Source organism: Rhodamnia argentea, chromosome 4 (genome assembly GCF_020921035.1).
Source record: "Rhodamnia argentea isolate NSW1041297 chromosome 4, ASM2092103v1, whole genome shotgun sequence".
Lineage (NCBI taxonomy): Eukaryota > Viridiplantae > Streptophyta > Magnoliopsida > Myrtales > Myrtaceae > Rhodamnia > Rhodamnia argentea.
The window spans coordinates 12,421,570-12,440,186 of NC_063153.1; the positions used below are offsets into that span (position 1 = coordinate 12,421,570).

At 40.6% G+C, this 18,617-nt stretch overlaps 1 protein-coding gene across 1 annotated transcript in view; it reads left to right on the forward strand.

Moving 5' to 3' along the window:
* The first annotated feature begins 587 nt into the window (after positions 1-587).
* LOC115746725 (endoribonuclease Dicer homolog 3-like) overlaps positions 588-18,617 on the forward strand; it is a 50,180-nt gene continuing 32,150 nt past the window's right edge. Inside the window, exons 1-3 of the mRNA XM_030682612.2 lie at positions 588-969; positions 1,133-1,313; positions 1,490-1,603. Of these exons, the coding sequence (XP_030538472.1) occupies positions 833-969; positions 1,133-1,313; positions 1,490-1,603 (432 nt within the window). The 5' untranslated portion in view covers positions 588-832. The remainder of the gene's footprint in view (positions 970-1,132; positions 1,314-1,489; positions 1,604-18,617) is intronic.

Sequence of the window (18,617 nt, forward strand, 5' to 3'; positions counted from 1 at the left end):
CACTTCTGAAATTATTTTTTCTCAATTTGAGAAGTTAAAAAAAAAATTGCTTTTCAACTTAAAAAGTACTAAAAAAAAAACTCAAGAAGTCTTTCTTATCTCACCCTCTTTTCATTACGCCCTCGTTCTCTTCTCGATCAGGCCTGCCGCTGACCTCCGTCACCGCGTGCCCTCGCCAATTGCCGACCACAACTGATCTCCGCTAGCCATCGCCCATCGCGGCCTACAACCATCGCTACCTGTTGACCATTGCTCGCCATCGCCCACAGTAGGCTTCCGTCGATCGCCGCCCATTGCCCCTCGCCGGCAACCACGGCCGACCTCCGCCTGTGACCACCGTCACCCTTCACTGACTGTCTCCACCGATTACCGCCGGCCGCCGCTCAAAAGACGAGAAAGTAGCATCGGGTGCTGAGCCCTTTGAAAAGGAGTGGCTCAAGAAGGATGCCAGCTCACGTCTGACAAGGACCTTCCCGAAGAAGTTTCCTTCCTGAGAAAGGAGGACCTTCCAGAAGAAGTTCCTTCCTGAGAAGGGAGGCTTAGGCATGTGAAGCTCCAGTCAAAGTGTCCGGATCGTTCGTACTTCGTCCTAGATTTTCTGGTTTCGTCTTTTTCCCCTCATCATTCTCAACAAAAAGCATCTCCTTGTTCACCTCAATTGCACCACCACTTCATCACCACTCCAGCAGCACTGTCTCACTCACGCTCACTGTGTTGCTTCCCTCGCCCCCAGAGACTGATCACGCCGGGAACAGAAAGAGCCTTTTTTGGTCACGTGACTCGTTCGAGCACTCACATTGTCTTGTTTCTTGTTCCCCTGTGTTAGTTCCATATGGCATCGCCTCAGCGGGACGACCTTAAGCGACGTTTTGACGACATGATCTCGCCGAGAACAGAGGCGGGTCCTGAGGGGACTGACGACTCTGTTCAAGGCCCTCCCAAAATTCCCAAGAGTTTCGACCCCGGAAGGTGAATTTCGCATTACCCTCGATCTTTGTCTTTCTGAGTTTGATCAGGTTACGAATTTTGGTTCCGTAGTGATCATAGTGTAATGGGTGTGCGATCATAGTGTGTAGTGTGTTCATTTGAGTCACCTGTTTGAGTTGTGTGTATGTGAGGATCGGACATGAAGGTATCAACTGGAGGTTTACGAGGTTGCTTTGAGGAGAAACACTATTGCGGTGCTGGATACTGGTTCTGGAAAGACACTGATAGCTGTGATGCTTATTAAGGAAATAGCCCAATCTATGAAGTCAAGTGGGGAGAAAAAGTTGATGATTTTCTTGTCTCCGACGGTCCATCTCGTTATTCAGGCATGTAACGTGTAATCTTGATCCGCGCATTCATCGTGGATGAATTTGAATTTTCTTTGAAGGGAAAGTCCGAATTATGTACACTACTGGAAAGACAGTTTGTGTTTCCTTTGAATATTGTTGCCATCTTCTAATGAGTGATCCTGTTACTCTGTTTGGTATCGCTTGTCTTACAGCAATGTGAGTTTATAAGGAGTCTCACTGGTCTGCAAGTGGGGGAATATTACGGAGCCAAAGGCATTGACAAATGGAACGTGAAAACATGGGAGAAGGAAATCAGCGAGCACGATGTGAGTTTGCCTCTAGCCGCAAGCATATGAATATCTTACGTCGTGCAATTGTTCAATTTTTTTGCTTTTGCAGCGCTTGTCGCTCTCTTTCTGATGTTATTATTAATTACGTCTGCTGGTGAATTTCCCTTGTTTTTGTGGATCCCTTTAGCAGGTTGTATAGGTTAGCTGATATCAAAATGTCTCCTTTTTCTCAATTCTGCTTGTACAATTAGTATAGATTGTTCTTTACCTTCTTCTTTTGCGCTTGGGCTTGCATTGAAAACTGGATATTTGGGATAATGCAAATGTTACTGCTACTGTTTTTATTTGGATTCTGATAATCTTACTGGCATTGGTTTTATAGTACTAACCAGCGTTTTGGGAGAGCTGATATATTTCTGCATACTCAATGTTATCTGTGCATTCTTGGGGGTTTGAATATGTTAATGCATATTTTCGTTTCATTTGAATTAGTTGTGATGCGTACTGTTTTGATCAAACAGGTGCTGGTTATGACCCCACAGATTTTATTGCACGCCTTGAGAAAAGCATTCCTCAATTTGGACATGGTGGGCCTGATGATAATTGATGAATGCCATCATACCACAAAAAACCATCCTTATACAAAAATAATGGAGGTTAGTGTCCATCCTCATGCCATCACATCGTGCATGATTCTCCCTCTGTAATTATTACTCATGAGGTGTACTTTTTTTATCGAAGGAATTTTACCACAAAATCAGTAAGAAGCCAAAGATATTTGGAATGACAGCTTCGCTTGTATCTTGTAGAGGTAAGAATGTCTAAGTCAACCTTCTGTGTCCTAGCTAGAGATAAAGGCTTTGGTGATCCGTCTTTATTTGGTACTCTGATTTTGTCCATTACTTGTTGTGAACCTACAGAATAATGTTTTCTGCCTATGTGCTCTTGTTTTGGAATGTCGATGTGCAGACACGGCTCTAAAAGGGGAAAAAGAAATCCTTTCCAGACAATTGTTTTATTGAATCTTGCCACCATGTAGCCATGTAGCCTTAGTTATTCAGGAATTACGTAAATATGTTGTCCCTACCTTCATCAAGAAATATAAAGGTGAAGCATATAGACGGAGTTAAAGTTTTTCAAGGAAAATAGGATTCGCTCGTGCTAAAAGTCAAGCTTACTCCTGTCTCCATGATTGCGCAATATTGAACAAGAAGAAACTGTTTTCTGAGCCTCCTGCCTCCGTTCTTTAGTAATATTTAGTGCTGTGAGCTGTTCTAAATCTTAACCATCTAACCATAATCCGACTATGATGATGAAAGCTAAACAAGGTTTCTTTTGGAACAATTAAACTGAAGACTTGTGTGACTGTGATGAAGTTGTCCAGTCCTAGGTGACTGAACAGCACAATTCTTGTAGCAGCAAGGAGAGATAAAAACCATGATTGAGAAGCCTAACTTGATATTTCTCTTTCATGATCGATCACAAATTCACATTAAGGCTACAAGAATGCAGTGAATTCTATCTGTGTCATAGTTCTTCTTCCTACCATCGATAACTTACCAAAAAGGGCGGTCTAGTTAAATTACTGATACTGTGATTCTGTCACAAAGTGGCAATGATCTGATTTCTCTAAGTTTTAATTACTGGAAATTACTGTGATGCCATCAAAGTTCAGTATAACTCATTTTGCTTTGGCTGCTTTGTAATGTCCTTTTCTATAAGCACCTATGCCTATGATTTGTTGCAAAGGAAAAAAAAGGCCTATTTTGTCTTTGAAACTAAAATCTGTCCCTGGAACAAACCCGTCAATTTAGTTTTCGTCAACTGTTTAATGCTGGTTTACAAGTATATGAACTGTGAATGTCGTCATTCTATTTGACATGATGAGAAACCAAATTAACCAGCTTTAAAGAATTGAAAAGGGTCTTGTCACATCTGATAGGGATATGCTCATAAGCTGCATATACTCCAAGTTTGATCCTAAGTTCAGCCAAACATCATTGAGAAAGGAATAGATAGTATTTACCCTCGTATGACAGTATAACAAAAGTACTATGAAGGTACTTTGAAAGACATCTAATTATATGTATAAAACTTGAAATATTGCTTCACATTGAGCAAGCTCACGCACCACCCCAAATTCCTTTTACATATGTTTATGCTTCTACGCGATGTTTAATTTGACTTGCCACTAATTAGAGAAATATCATTATTTTAGGGGTTTCCTCCACTGTGCATTGTGACGGACAGATATCAGAGCTTGAGAGCATTTTGGATTCCCAGGTAGCAAAAGACTTCCTGTTTTCTTGTTTCATTCATTACATTATCATGAACTCGTGGCATACTAACATTGAAATATATTCACATGGACAGATATACACTGTCGAGGACAGGACGGAGATAAAAGTACATGTTCCATCTGCCAAGCATGCATGTTGGTTCTTTGCCCAACCACAATTTTCCAATGCATCCACTGCTGAGGCCCAACCTAAAGCAAAAACCCAAACGGTCCATAACCCACAGATACAGGACAAACGAAAGGGCATAATTCAGCAATTGGGCGACCAGGCTCAGCTGATCGAAGATAACCGGATCATTGATCTCCGGCCACAATCTCCGAACAGGAAAGCTGGCCTCGGCTATCTGAAGGTGAGGCGATATGTTCTTACAGAAAAGAGCGTACAACCATGGAGGCATTCAAAGAAGTCCTACGGCTTATCGGAGGAACAGAAGGTGATACTGGATACTGCATGGAATGCAGTAAAAGCTGGAACGATGGACCCTCAGGCGATCCGAAAGGTCGAAGAAGAGTTCTCTAAGCTGAACAGACTAGTTAGCTTCTCAGCCGACATAGTCAAAGAATCCGACTGGGAAAACTTCCTACCAGTCGAGGCGCCATATGAACGTGTTCAGGTCGACGATTTGGATGAAGAGACGCCATTGCCTGAAGGTTTTATCAGACGAGTGATATTCCCAACATACTTTCGTGGATATGACAAATGGGTACAGCAGTATGTATCCATGATCGAAGGGAGGTTTGCTGATATCTTTCAATTTTATCCCAAGCTTGAGGTTACCAAATGCCTCAGCAACATCAAGCTTGTCAAAGAACGTGACCAAAATGTCAAACTAGTCATTTTTGGAAGCATCAGTCCAGAAATTTTAGCAGATCTTATAAATCAAGGATTTGTTAAATATTTGGCAATCCAGAAAGACTGGGAAGAGCAGCTCAGCAAATGCTCTTTAGTGATTAGGCAGTTCGTCAAGTTCCTAATCACAGTGCATCATCCACAACCAGTTTGGGTGAAGATTTATTCTGCACCTCCTCTCCATCACCAGAAAGAATGGGGAAACATCGCAGAAATTAGAGCCCACCGACCAGAGGTTTATCCTTCTCTCCTTGTAGTCCGGGAAGTTAAGGTTAACAAGATGGAAAAGTGGCTCAGCAGGGAGCCCAAAGGGGTTAAGTGCCCAGAAGAATCCTGGAGGTATCTACAGTCCTCGAGGAGACTACAAGCTCTTGGGAAAATACAGGAGCTCAACTATGGTGAGGATTACTACCCATGGAAAGATGGAGGTAGGGTCTTGACGCAGGCCCTGAGGTCATCATGCACGGTGATGGCCATTGGAGATGCAATTGTTGCTGGACAGCTAATTCCAGCTGACTTTGATGAAGTGTTTCCACCAGAAGAATCTGTTTTTGAAAAAGCAGACAGCACGTCTTTACCAAAAAAGGAGAATTGTAAAACCCAAGCGAGCTGTAAACAAGGTATGAGCGAGGAGTGATCTACCTCCCTCAGGGGACGTAGTCTCCCCTATCTATCTACGTAATGAAATGAAAGCTTTCAGCTGTTTGATAAAGCTGGAAGAATTTTATGATCTTTGATCGGTATTTATTTTCTCTATCCCTTATCTTTTGATAGCTTCGGATGATATGCTTGAGTTCAAACCCAATCCTGCGTTTATAGGATAGCAGAGATGAGTCTTTCCCTCGAGAGGATCCCCTATGGTTGAAACCTCGTGTTTCTAATCTTTCCTTGCGAAAGCTCAGCAGTAGGTTACAGCACGATAGCGCATTTGTCCGCTTCACCAAACGTTCTCTGTTCCAAGTCACCTTATGGGAAAGGTCTGGGATTGTTGATGTTCCGATGGGCTGGGCGTAAATTCCTGTTGAATGTGGGTATGGGCAAGTGAAGGGTAGCCATGGTGCTGACAGTGAACGTAGATCCAGACGCAAGAGTACCTCAGGTTGTGATGAGGAGATTGTGAGGACGCTGCGATGCCTTAATAGCCTTCATGCATGGCGACTGACTTCGGTTAGTACGAAGATACTGGTATGGGACCGACCCTCTTAGGATTTAGAGGTGGGAACGGACAAGTATTATGTCACCCGAAGGGGAGGTGAGCTCTCATCCTTGAACTCAGTTTTATTTGAGGATCAATCATCATGTATAGAACATGAGCTTGTGGGAAACCACAAATCTATTGCACTTAGTTGCATCGTGGGAAAAACCACAATCGTGCATCATTTTGCATATGCTAACAGTGTTGTTCAACAAAAGGGACCGCAAAATGTTTTCCCTGTTTTGCGGAAAAGCAGCCCGGCGTCGCAAGATCCCGGCGACGGTTCAAACTGGTATCAGAGCCTGTTTAAAAGTAGACTGATATCAGAACCACGTTCAAAGGACAGGCGGAACACAGCGCAAGCTGAGATCTTCCATATCCATTAATTCAGTTCAAATGGATCAGGAAAATTTTAGATCTAGCTTAGTGCAGATCGAGACCAGATTAACAGATCTGGAATTGCAAGCTGTAGAAATGAGCAACATAGTCACCGCAGCTATGGCAAGGGCTAAAAGGCAAGGTCCAGAGATCAGAAGAATCGCCCAGCAACCACGAAGAATCGTAGAAGGGGCGGACAGAAGGATTGAAGCCCAACAGCCTCAACGTCTTAGGAACAATTTGAGAAATAATCCACCTAGATCATGCCGCAATCTAAATTTTTTTTCCAAAAAAATCCAGGTTAATGAATTATTGGGTTAATTAGTCGACTACCTAATTCGGACTTTGTCAAATCCTATCAAATTGCAACTTAGGTTTAATTTCATATAAAGATTTATCTTGGAGTCGCCATTAATCATTTTCGGTAGGTTTAGAAATCTAAATAAAATAGTAAAAGAATTATTTTATTTCTATGAATCGGAGATTAAGTGTTCGGTGATTTCGTTACATTAATTTATCATTAATGCCCATTCGGTATCAATTTTTATGAAAAATCCTTTGATAGGTGATATGGATTAATTATCATATTTTTGTGTCTTCTTTAATTACGTGAGATGTAAATGTGATGACATGTGAAACGCAATAAACTAACCTACATGATATTGCCAAAAATGACATGGCAAAGATGACATGCAAAGTCATATGAAATGCACCATGAGTGATTTTTTTTTTAATGAATTTTCAAGGTATTTTCGAATTTATGAAAAGTAAGAGTAAAAAGCTACCCTAAAGTTAAATATCACCTAATTTGATTTAAGAAATTGATTTCGCAAAGTCTTAAATTTTACCGGGGGTTATTTTACATGCAAAAATGTGAAAAAGACATGATTTGACTTAGGAAAAGGTGACATCTTCTTTTGGATTTTTTAGGGATTTAATTAGACCATGAAAACTTAAAATTTGAACAACAACAAACAATATTTCCCATAAAAAATCTTTAAATCCGAAATTTCGATTTTATTCACAACGTTGCCCACAATTAGGGTTAGTAATCGAATATGGTGTAGAATTACTGTCGTCCCTACATATATAGGGCAAAAATTTGAAATTTTATTTAGGAATTATCAATCCACTCAAGGTAAGATCATACTTCGAGATTGAAGTCATTTTCAACGGAAGGCACAATTGGGAGCACGTATGATTGTTTATTAATGTGTAAATCCAATTAACAAGATAAACATGACATGCAGAACAAAATAAGATGCAAAAAATAAAATTCAAATTTACCTACGGATATTGTGCCTAGTTTAAATATAGAATAATATCGCATTATGTCTAACGCATTCACATCCTTTTCAAAATAGACAATATTATTTCCAAGAAAATCGATAGAGATAGCGATAAATTCAAATTAGGCAATGCGATATTCTCGAAATATTTCGAATGATGGTCTTTACCTAATCTTGCGAATAATCTTCCCAAATTCGAACGAAGGATCAGCGGAAGTTTGGGCGTGGACAGCACAACGGCTGGGAATGTAAACGTAAATACAATGAATGAATGCTAAAAGTAATGAGAAAAGATGATTTAATTATTTTTTGTAGGAACTAAAATTAATTTCTAATTTTTATGAAAAATAAAGGATTAAAAAGAAAAATGGAAATTTAGGTGTCCACAAATCACAACGGTTAGAAAGCACAGTATATGATTTCTCAAGAGGTGCTGATAACAGTCATCTTAATTTGCCATGGTCCGACAATTGATAATCCCTGAAGAAGTCACAGCTTTAGAGAAGGGCCAAAGGGAAATCAAGATAGGACTAGAAAGTATACCGATAGTTCTAAAAACGACAGGCTTAGGTTTCACACTCTAGAAGTCAAAATTAAGTTCTGTTGAAGAATTTCCTTAGCCAAAAGATATCAAATTTGATCCAGATAATCCCAAACCAACGGAGATTAGGACCGAACTCACAATTCTAAGCAAATCTCGGAACTCAAATGAGCAAATGAAACCCATGCTTAGAGATTGTTCTGAGATGCTTAAGAAAGTTGAAACTGTGGTTGCAACGGTTCAGCAAAGGATAGGATATGAGGGGCTTTTTTTCAAATCGCATGCAAAAAAAATTTTATTCACCATTTTAAGGGAGAGAAAAGTTATTTGCCGTTTTGGGGTCCGCTCGGCGGTCCTATCGCCGAGCGGCTATGCTCGGCACTTATAGTGCCGAGCAGAGCGCCGCTCCGCCAAACCGCAAAGCAGCACTGCTGCTCTCTGCTCGCCACTGTCGCGAACAGTGCCGAGCAAGGACCTCTCCGCAGCGTGCATTATATGCACGCTACGGAGAGCTTTTGTCCTTCCCCTACCCGCTCGGCATTTAAATTGCCGAGCGGGTAGGGGCCCCCTCCTTTGCCGGCGCCTTTACTCAGGCGGCGGTAGGTGACGTGAAAGGTGCCTGCAGCACCTTTCACGCGCACTACTGAGCCTTCGGCTCTGCTTAAAGCAAAGCCGAAGGCTCTCCCTTCAGATAAGCATTGGTGATTTCTCCCTTCACAGAAGCATTGGCGATTTCATTATTTCTCTTCACAGAAGCTCTCTTTCGCCCCTCATCCACAGAAGCTCAAGTTTTTCTCCTCTCATCCACAGAAGTTCAAGCCTTTCGCCCCTCCTTCACAGAAGCTCAAGCCTTTCGCCCCTCCTCCATAGAAGCTCTTCTTCCGTTCGTATTGCGCTTCCATCCTCTCGCGAAACTCTTCTTCCGATTTTAAGTGATCTGGATATTAAGTGAACAGAGTGTGGAGTCCGTTGGGAGCCCTCCCCTCGCTTTGATTAACTTCGGCGAGATTTGTTCTTAATATCCCGACCAAGTTTTAATCGGACTCTCCTCCGACATAGCTCACGAAGATTTTTTCATATCCACCTCTCCTCGGGTGCCTTTATTGATGTTAGTGTTTTTATTTTATTGCAAATATTTTCGTCATGTTTTAATTAAATTGTGACTTTTTTATTTTTGCAGGAGTTGAGACAAAAGTAAAGACGACCTTCTTACTCGGTGCTTCCTCTTGATAGTTCGAGCTCTACATTCGGTGCGTGATTACGCTAAATAGTTTGAGGTAAACCTCGTTATAGCTATTTTTTGCAGTTTCGTAAGTATTGTTTTATTTATTTGATTATTATTTGTACACCGAATAGTTATAATGTTTACGAGTTGCGGTAAAAAAAAATTACCATAATAATACTTACAATATAGATATGGTTACGATAATCAAACCATTGACTGAGTTTTAGATGTTACATTTAAAACCATTCTATGTCATGTTTTTAATAATTCCAAAATTCGAGTAATAGAAAATTAGAAAATACAAAATTGATTAAAAAAAAATGATAGAGACTTTCAAAAAAATGAAGGAAAAATATTAAGAAATTTGGAAAAATAGGAAAATAGCCACAATGAACCGAACGAAGACTATTTTGGCCGGTGACTTAAAAAAACTACGATTTAGCCCTTCGGGCAAATTATATCCAAATTTTTGTTTAAGAAATCCTAAAAATTATGAAATGACCACAATCAACTGGCCATGGACAATTCGGGGTATTTTGGCCGACAAATTATAAAAAATGACGATTTTGCCCTTCTCGCAAATTGTCTCCCAAAATTTTTTTAAAAAATCCCAAAAATTAGGAAATGGCCACAATCAGCTGGCCATGGACGATTCGGGGTATTTTTGCGGACGAATTTTAAAAAATGACGATTTTGCCCTTCTGGCAAATTGTCTCCCAATTTTTTTTTTAAATATCCCAAAAATTAGAAAATGGCCACAATCAACTGGCCATGGCCGATTCAAGGTATTTTAGCCAACGAATTTTAAGAAATGACGATTTTGCCCTTTCGGCAAATTGTCTCCCAAAATTTTTTTAAAAAATCCCAAAAATTAGGAAATGGCCACAATCAACCGGCCATGGACGATTCAGGGTATTTTGGCCGACAAATTAAAAAAAATGACGATTTTGCCCTTCTGGCAAATTGTCTCCCAAAATTTTTTTAAAAAATCCCAAAAATTAGGAAATGGCCACAATCAATCGGCCATGGACGATTCGAGGTATTTTGGCCGACAAATTAAAAAAAATGACGATTTTGCCCTTCTGGCAAATTGTCTCCCAAAATTTTTTTAAAAAATCCCAAAAATTAGGAAATGGCCACAATCAATTGGCCATGGACGATTCAGGGTATTTTTGCGGATGAATTTTAAAAAATGACGATTTTGCCCTTCCGGTAAATTGTCTCCGAAATTTTTTTTAAAAAATCCCAAAAATTAGGAAATAGCCACAATCTATCGGCCATGGACGATTCGGGGTATTTTGGCCGACAAATTATAAAAAATGACGATTTTGCCCTTCTGGCAAATTGTCTTCCAAGAAATTTTTAAAAAATCCCAAAAATTAGGAAATGACCACAATCAATCGGCCATGGACGATTCAAGGTATTTTTGCGGACGAATTTTAAAAAATGACGATTTTGCCCTTACGGCAAATTGTCTCCAAAATTTTTTTAAAAAAATCCCAAAAATTAGAAAATGGCCACAATCAATCGGCCATGGCCGATTCAAGGTATTCTAGCGGACGAATTTTAAGAAATGACGATTTTGCCCTTCTGGCAAATTGTCTCCGAAATTTTTTTTAAAAAATCCCAAAAATTAGGAAATGGCCACAATCAATCGGCCATGGACGATTAAGGGTATTTTGGCCGACAAATTACAAAAAATGACGATTTTGCCCTTTCGGCAAATTGTCTCCCAAAATTTTTTTAAAAAATCCCAAAAATTAGGAAATGGCCACAATCAACTGGCCATGGACGATTGAGGGTATTTTGGCCGACAAATTATAAAAAAATGACGATTTTGCCCTTCTGGCAAATTGTCTCCCAAATTTTTTTTAAAAAATCACAAAAATTAGGAAATGGCCACAATCAACTGGCCGTGGACGATTCAGGGTATTTTGGCCGACAAATTATAAAAAATGACGATTTTGCCCTTCTGGCAAATTGTCTCCCAAATTTTTTTAAAAAATCCCAAAAATTAGGAAATGGCCACAATCAACTGGCCATGGACGATTGAGGGTATTTTGGCCGACAAATTATAAAAAATGACGATTTTGCCCTTCTGGCAAATTGTCTCCCAAAATTTTTTTAAAAAATCACAAAAATTAGGAAATGACCACAATCAACTGCCCATGGACGATTCGGGGTATTTTGGCCGACAAATTATAAAAAATGACGATTTTGCCATTCTGGCAAATTGTCTCCCAAAATTTTTTTAAAAAATCCCAAAAATTAGGAAATGGCCACAATCAATCGGCCATGGACGATTGAGGGTATTTTGGCCGACGGATTATAAAAAATGACGATTTTGCCCTTCTGGCAAATTGTCTCCCAAAATTTTTTTAAAAAATCCCAAAAATTAGGAAATGGCCACAATCAACCGGCCATGGACGATTCAAGGTATTTTGGCCGACAAATTATAAAAAATGATGATTTTGCCCTTTCGGCAAATTGTCTCCGAAATTTTTAAAAAAAAATCCCAAAAATTAGAAATAATTGCAATATACTAATACATTTATTTCATTTGATATATTGATAGTGGTTATGTTAATTTGATAACGTATACGAGACAATATTTACAAAATTGTAGTTTAGAAATAATTGCTAATTTATTTAAATCTCAGAATGTCGTCTACATCTTTTGCGATTGTGCCTTGGGGAGGTACAATAGTGCGAACCGCATATGGAATTGATTACGAAGGCGGACAATCTACCATGTTCGGGATTGCAAATATATGGACATTTCATGAGTTACGTGTGTCGATTGAGAGCGCATTGAATATAACAGGAAACCATTATATTCAAACAGTGCTATATAGATATCCGTATGTAACACACAATTGTGTTTCATATGACATTACGGAGGTGCATAATGATGCTACGATTACGATGATTCAGCAATTTGCACTTCAGGGTGGTAGTACGGGGTTCTTGCGGTTTTATGTAATCGTAGCAGAACACCAAATGAGAGATGATTTCGCGGAGGAAGCTTCAAATGTTGGTGAAGATGATGATGGTCTACATAATTAGTACGTGCGGGCCGATGATAATGATGATAATGCTGATAATGCTGCTGCTGATGATGATGATGATAATCCTGCTGCTGATGATGATGATAATAATCTTGCCGATGATGATGATGATAATGCTGCTGCCGCTGATGATGATGATGATGATGATGGTGATGAAGAAGATGATCCTTGGATGGACTCCGATGACAATGACGAAGAAGATGTCGGATGTGATAATATGGAGGCTTACTATAATACGCAGTGCAGCAATCCCATTTTGCCGTTGGTACATGTTGACACCCGATTTTTAATCAATCATTTTTCGATTTATTTTTGAAAATTCATAAAAAATTCACAAAAAATTAAAAAAATTGCAAAATCAACTTTGGTAGCCTTGGCCAAGCTCAAGGAACCATTTTTGACCAAAAAATAATTTTTCATATTTTTCGCATTTTTTGATATTTTTCAGAAAATAAGAAAATACCCAAAAAATAAGAAAAAATACCATTCGAGGTCACAAAAATACAGAAAAATAGTCAGTATTTTTCTTTTAATTTCCTTTTCATTTTGACCTCTTAAAGTTTGAAAATTCCAATTCGGATTTGTGTGTTCCTTCACAAATGCACCCCACAAATTAGACATAAAAATACCATTTGGGGTCATTTTATTTTTCTTTCTTCATTATTAAGGTTGTGACATGATTCTCTAGTATTCCATTTCACATTCTGGTCCAATTTCACCTTAATTTGCTCAATTTTGGCATTAGGGACTTAATTGCACATAAAATTCTTTCATTTTAGTCCCTAGAAGGCCAAATTCAAAATTAAATCTCACTAAGAGGCACCCATGGAACCCCAAGACCCCTATTCTATAGTTTTTGACCTTCTGAATCTAATGGCGGGCTCAATTGATGATAATTCTTGCATTAAGGACTCCAATTTTACAGAGATCATTTTCGGATCCTACCCAACATTTGGGGTTTTCACTCAATTCATAGGGTATTTTTTGCGAAAATCACATTTTTAGAAGGAATCCATGTTGGGAAAATGATTTTTGGCATCAATTTCATGAAAAAATGCTAATTGCTAGCGTAATTAGGCCTTTTATTGCGAACCGGGTTTGCCGGGTCCGGCGGATCCGACCCGGCAACCCGGTACTATTCATCATCTTCCTCAAAGGCTTCACCGGTGCAAGATAGAGAAAAGAGGGCCGTTTTTGCGAACGGTTTGTTTCGGCGAAGAATCTTCGGGAGGCTTCTAGAAGGAGAGGCAGTTAGAAGAGCACGAGGATGAAAAAGAAAAAAAGGGTTCGCAAACAAAAACGGAGAGGGGATTGAAAAAAAACAGGGGTGGGAGAGGTCCGGAAAAGGGAGGTTTTCTGGGTTTTTACTTCACCATTGAAGCTCTGCAACGGGCAAGCGGAGGTTTCTACCTCTCGGCGATTCGGACGACGTTAGACGACGTCCTTACCTTCGTCGGCTTCATCTCGATCTAAGGAAGAGGCCAAGCCGAGTATACTCCTCTGCAACTCTAAAGACCGGTGAGCTTCATCGTTTTTCTTTGTTTTCAGATTCGATTTCTCGTAGTCCGATTACAATAGATCGTTGTTTTTCCGTGCATCTTTGGCTTAGAATGTTCCTACGACTCTCCCGAACCCCCTTTTGTGCTTTATTTGTGCTTTTTGTGCATGAAATCCCTTTGTGTCGACCTCATAATCCCGCCTCCTACCTCGAGCTCGCGAACTCGCTTGCTTTGAAATCGAAGTCACTGGATCTGCAGGTAAGTATCTTACACTTCATTGGATGATATTAGATGGATTAGTTTGGAGCTTCGATATAGTAAAATGTGCTTAGTTGATTTGCTTGAAGTTTGCCGGACATGGACGTCCGGTCGCCTTTGATCTACGTGATTTTAGACTGAACACGATTATAAGATTGATATATGTCATTCCGGAGATGAAGAGGAGTCGTTCGACGCAAAAATCGTTGAGTTTTGAAGATGCTTTTATGCTGTTTCTTACGATCGCCGGAAGTTGCAGGTTCGGCCGGACATTAGAGGCCGGTCTAGGTTAGTTCAAGTCTCTTTTTTAGGGCTGAACTTGGGATATTTCGATATAGGTTAGCTGGGGGATTGAACGCGGTGAAAACCGTGACGTTTCGAGCTGAGTTGCGCGTCGGAATCAAGTTCCGGTGAGGCGCCGGCGAAGTTTACCGGCGCCGGTCGTCTTCTCGGGCGATTTTTGTTGACCGGTCAACGAAAGTTGACTCGATCAACGCCCAGCTGTCGCCGACGTGGCGGCCACGTGGCAGCCACGTCGGCAAGTCTCTTGTAACAAAAAAAAAAAATGGATCTGACGGCCTTGTACCCGCCACGTGTCGAGATCTCCGAATTAAAAAAAAATAATAAAATCATTTTTCGAAACTATTCTTTTTTCGAAAAAAAATAAAATCCGAATTTTGTGATCGCGCGGCCCAGGTTTGGCCGCATGTCACCATCCCGATCGTTGGATCAAATTTTCGAATTTTCGTTTAATAAATAAAAAATCATTTTCAGAAAATAAAAAATAGCGAGATCGAACGGTCACGGTTTGTTAGTTTCGTTCGATCCGGACCGTTGATCCATCTCTTTAAATCGTGCGGTAGAGATTAAGTCCACCTTTGATCCGAGCCGTTGATTCCGGTCACTTGATCTGACCGTCCTCCTTGCGCCACGTGGCACAATCCTAAGCGTCAATAGTTTTTTTGGGCGGGAACTTTGATTTCTTGGGCGCCAACTCTCGGGACGACGCCGTTTCGGGGTGCCGGTTCGGGTGTGGGTTCAGACCGGGCGGACCGGTTCGTGGACCGGGTTGACTCGGTCCGTTGACCGAGTTGACCCGGTCAAAAAAAAAATCATTAAAAAAATCCAAAAAACTTAGGAAAAATTGTAGAAAATTCCCAAAAATTCCAAAAATTCTCAAAAATTGAGGAATGGCCACAATCAACTGGCCAATCTTATTTTTGAGATTTCTCCTCCCGATCTTTCCAAAAATGACAATTTTACCCCTTAAGGGCAAATTGTCCCTAAAAATTTCATAAAAAATTCCAGAAAATTCAAAAAATGTCGGAAATTAGGAAATGGGTCAGTATAGGTGACCAATCCTATTTTCAACATTTCTCACTCCGAATCTCTTCTGAAATGACAATTTTGCCCTTTTCGACAAATTGTCCCCAAATTTTCTCAAAATTACGATTTTGCCCATCATGGGCGAATCGCTTCCAAATCACTCCCGATTCCCTCCTATGCTTTGAACACCCCTTTTCTAAGCCAATAGGGCTATACTAGGAATGCCACGCTGATTTGATGCGATTTATCCGCACGTTATAGTTTCCTTGATTTGCGCATTTATTTTCATTGATTGTGATTGCTAGGATAGTCACTCCCATCTGCTTGAACTCCTAGATTTAGGATTTGTACCCCACTCATCTGCATGAAATTCGAGATTAGAAAATTCAATCAACTTAGGTACCGAAAGGGCGTCAACTCCGATAGTTGGCGTAACTAAATCCCCGATCCCACTTCTCTGGTTCTCGCAGAATCGAATAGAAACTCCCGACTATTCGATAGGGTTTCCAATCGTACCTTCCACGAAACGATTGGTGGCGACTCCGAGGCATGCACACGTAGCACATGCCACTAGACCGCACCGAAAGGTCGATTCAATTTTTTATCTTCCATCGCGATTTGGGTAATGGGCCTTGGGAGAGGCCCGCGTCCGAAGGTCCACACGCAACCGGGCCGGAAGGGCGACCCATTAGCCCTCTGCTCCGAGAGAGGGTCGCGACAGTACATCCACCGCCTTATTCGGAGATCGACTTTGACATGATGCAAGACGACACTAGAGCCAAGCCGGGCCGTATGCTATTTGATCCATCAAAAGAATTTGATGTTGGCATGTTGTTTCCATCACGGGACGCGGTGCGGTTGGCTGCGAAAGAGTACTCCCTTAGGAGAAATCAAAATTTTCGCAGTTATTTGACAAAGAAAGACGAATATGTGATAAGGTGTGGCAATTCAAATGGACCGTGTGGTTGGAGGCTCCGCGCGATTGCTAAATCGGGTGGCATGTTTTGGAAAATAAGTAAATATAATGGGCCACATACATGCAGTTCTCCGCAAATGTCACGGGATCATCGGCACCTTGACCAAAAGTACCTCTGCGGCCAAATAGAAGCAATGGTCGCTGCCCAACCAGATATCAAAATCAAGCCACCGATGGCGGAGATTCAAGATAAGCCGCAATTCGAACCTACTTACCGTAAAACCCGGAAGGCCAAACAAATGGCGATCGCCAAACAATTTGGAGATTGGGATGAATCATACGGTAGGTTGAGGATGTGGATGATCGAAATGAAGAGTCGGAATCCAGGTTCACATTTTGTGATCGATGATCATATCAACCTAGATCGTGGCTGCACGGTTTTGAACAGGATGTTTTGGACTTTCAAGCGGACGATTGAAGGCTTCACAAGTTGTCGTCCTGTGATTTTTGTTGATGGTATATTTTTGTACGGAAAATACGAAGGAACCCTCCTTTGTGCGTCCTCCCTTGATGGAAATAATCATATTTTCCCGCCGGCATTTGTTGTAGTCCATCGGGAAAATGTTGATAATTGGACTTGGTTTATGAATGCATTGCGGAGATATGTCACTAGGAGATATGATATTTGTGTAATATCAACAGACATATCGGTATTCAACGAGCAATGGAGACAGCACGGTGGCGTCCTCCACATGCCCACCATAGATATTGCATTCGGCACATTGCCAGCAACTACAACAAACACTTCAAAAATGCCGAAGGGAAAAAACTTATTCGGACGGCGAGTAAATTCTCGAATTTGTAAATTTTAAGAAAATACGTATGGAAAAATTTGAGTACAAAGTACTAATTAATGTTGTCTTGTACAAGCTTACGCGAACCAACGTCGAAAGTTCGACCAATTCATAAGCCAAATTAGGGAGTTTGATCCACCCTTTGGTGCATGGTGTGATCGATTCCAAGAGAAAAATGGACAAAGGCTTATGATGAAGGGAGGAGATATGGATCGATGACGACAAATTTAGTCGAATCGGTCAACGGGATCTTTGAAGGGTTTCCGTGGTCTACCAATAGCAGCCATGGTCGACAAGATATTCTATCGGTTGGTGCACTATTTTGATACGAGAAGAACAATGTATAGGATACGGAAAGACAACCAGTGGAAATATACGGAATTTGCCGGTGTCACGCTCCGGAAGAACAGTCAAAAAGCAAATAGGCATGTCGTCACGTGTTTCGACTCTGATAGAGGCGTTTTCGAAGTGACAACCGGACGTGATGCATCCGGAGGTTCAGGGGGCCACAAACACATAGTGCGTCTACACTTGAGAACGTGCACATGTGGGAAATTTGAAGGATTGAAAATCCCGTGTTCACACGTCATGGCAGCATGTCAAGCGTATGGCATTTTATTACGAACCATACGTAGATGAATTCTATACTTTAGAGAAAACCCTTCAGTGCTATCGGTATATATTTAATCCGTTGGGGCATCTTCATTACGAGCTTGAACCCGAAGAACCGCCATTAGTGCCGGACCCGAGTCGTATTCGGAAGAAAGGAAGGCCCCGTACATCACGGATCCGGAATGAGATGGACTGGAGAAGTGCGAGCGGTAGCTCTTCGCGAAATCATTGCACACACTGCGGAAAATCGAGGCACAATAGGAAAACTTGTGCACATAGATCAGCCGGAGAGTAGATCATACTTGCTCGATCCTTATGTATTTCATTCCTATGCGTTGTAAGGATGATCGTATTTCTATGTTATAAAATCTCTTTGTCTTCTCAAGTCATCAAATGAATATCTTCATATGGGAAAAAAATTGTATCATGAAATAATTTCTATGTTATAAAATAATTTCTATCGTTGTATCGATCCTGGGAAATCAACGAATAACGGATGTTGACGCGTAAAAAAGACACGGGGCGTGACAAATATCATGAATTTTTGTAATGTTATAATATCACAATTGCACGATATTTATTCAGTTTATGTGTTTCATGTTATATATACATATGGGAATTTGTTGTAATGTTATAATATCACAATTGTGTAGATATGGCACGTAGTACTTACATTCAGCCGGGTTCAAAGGATGATTCACTACTTACTAGGCAGGCCGGACATAGATCTCGGGCTATAT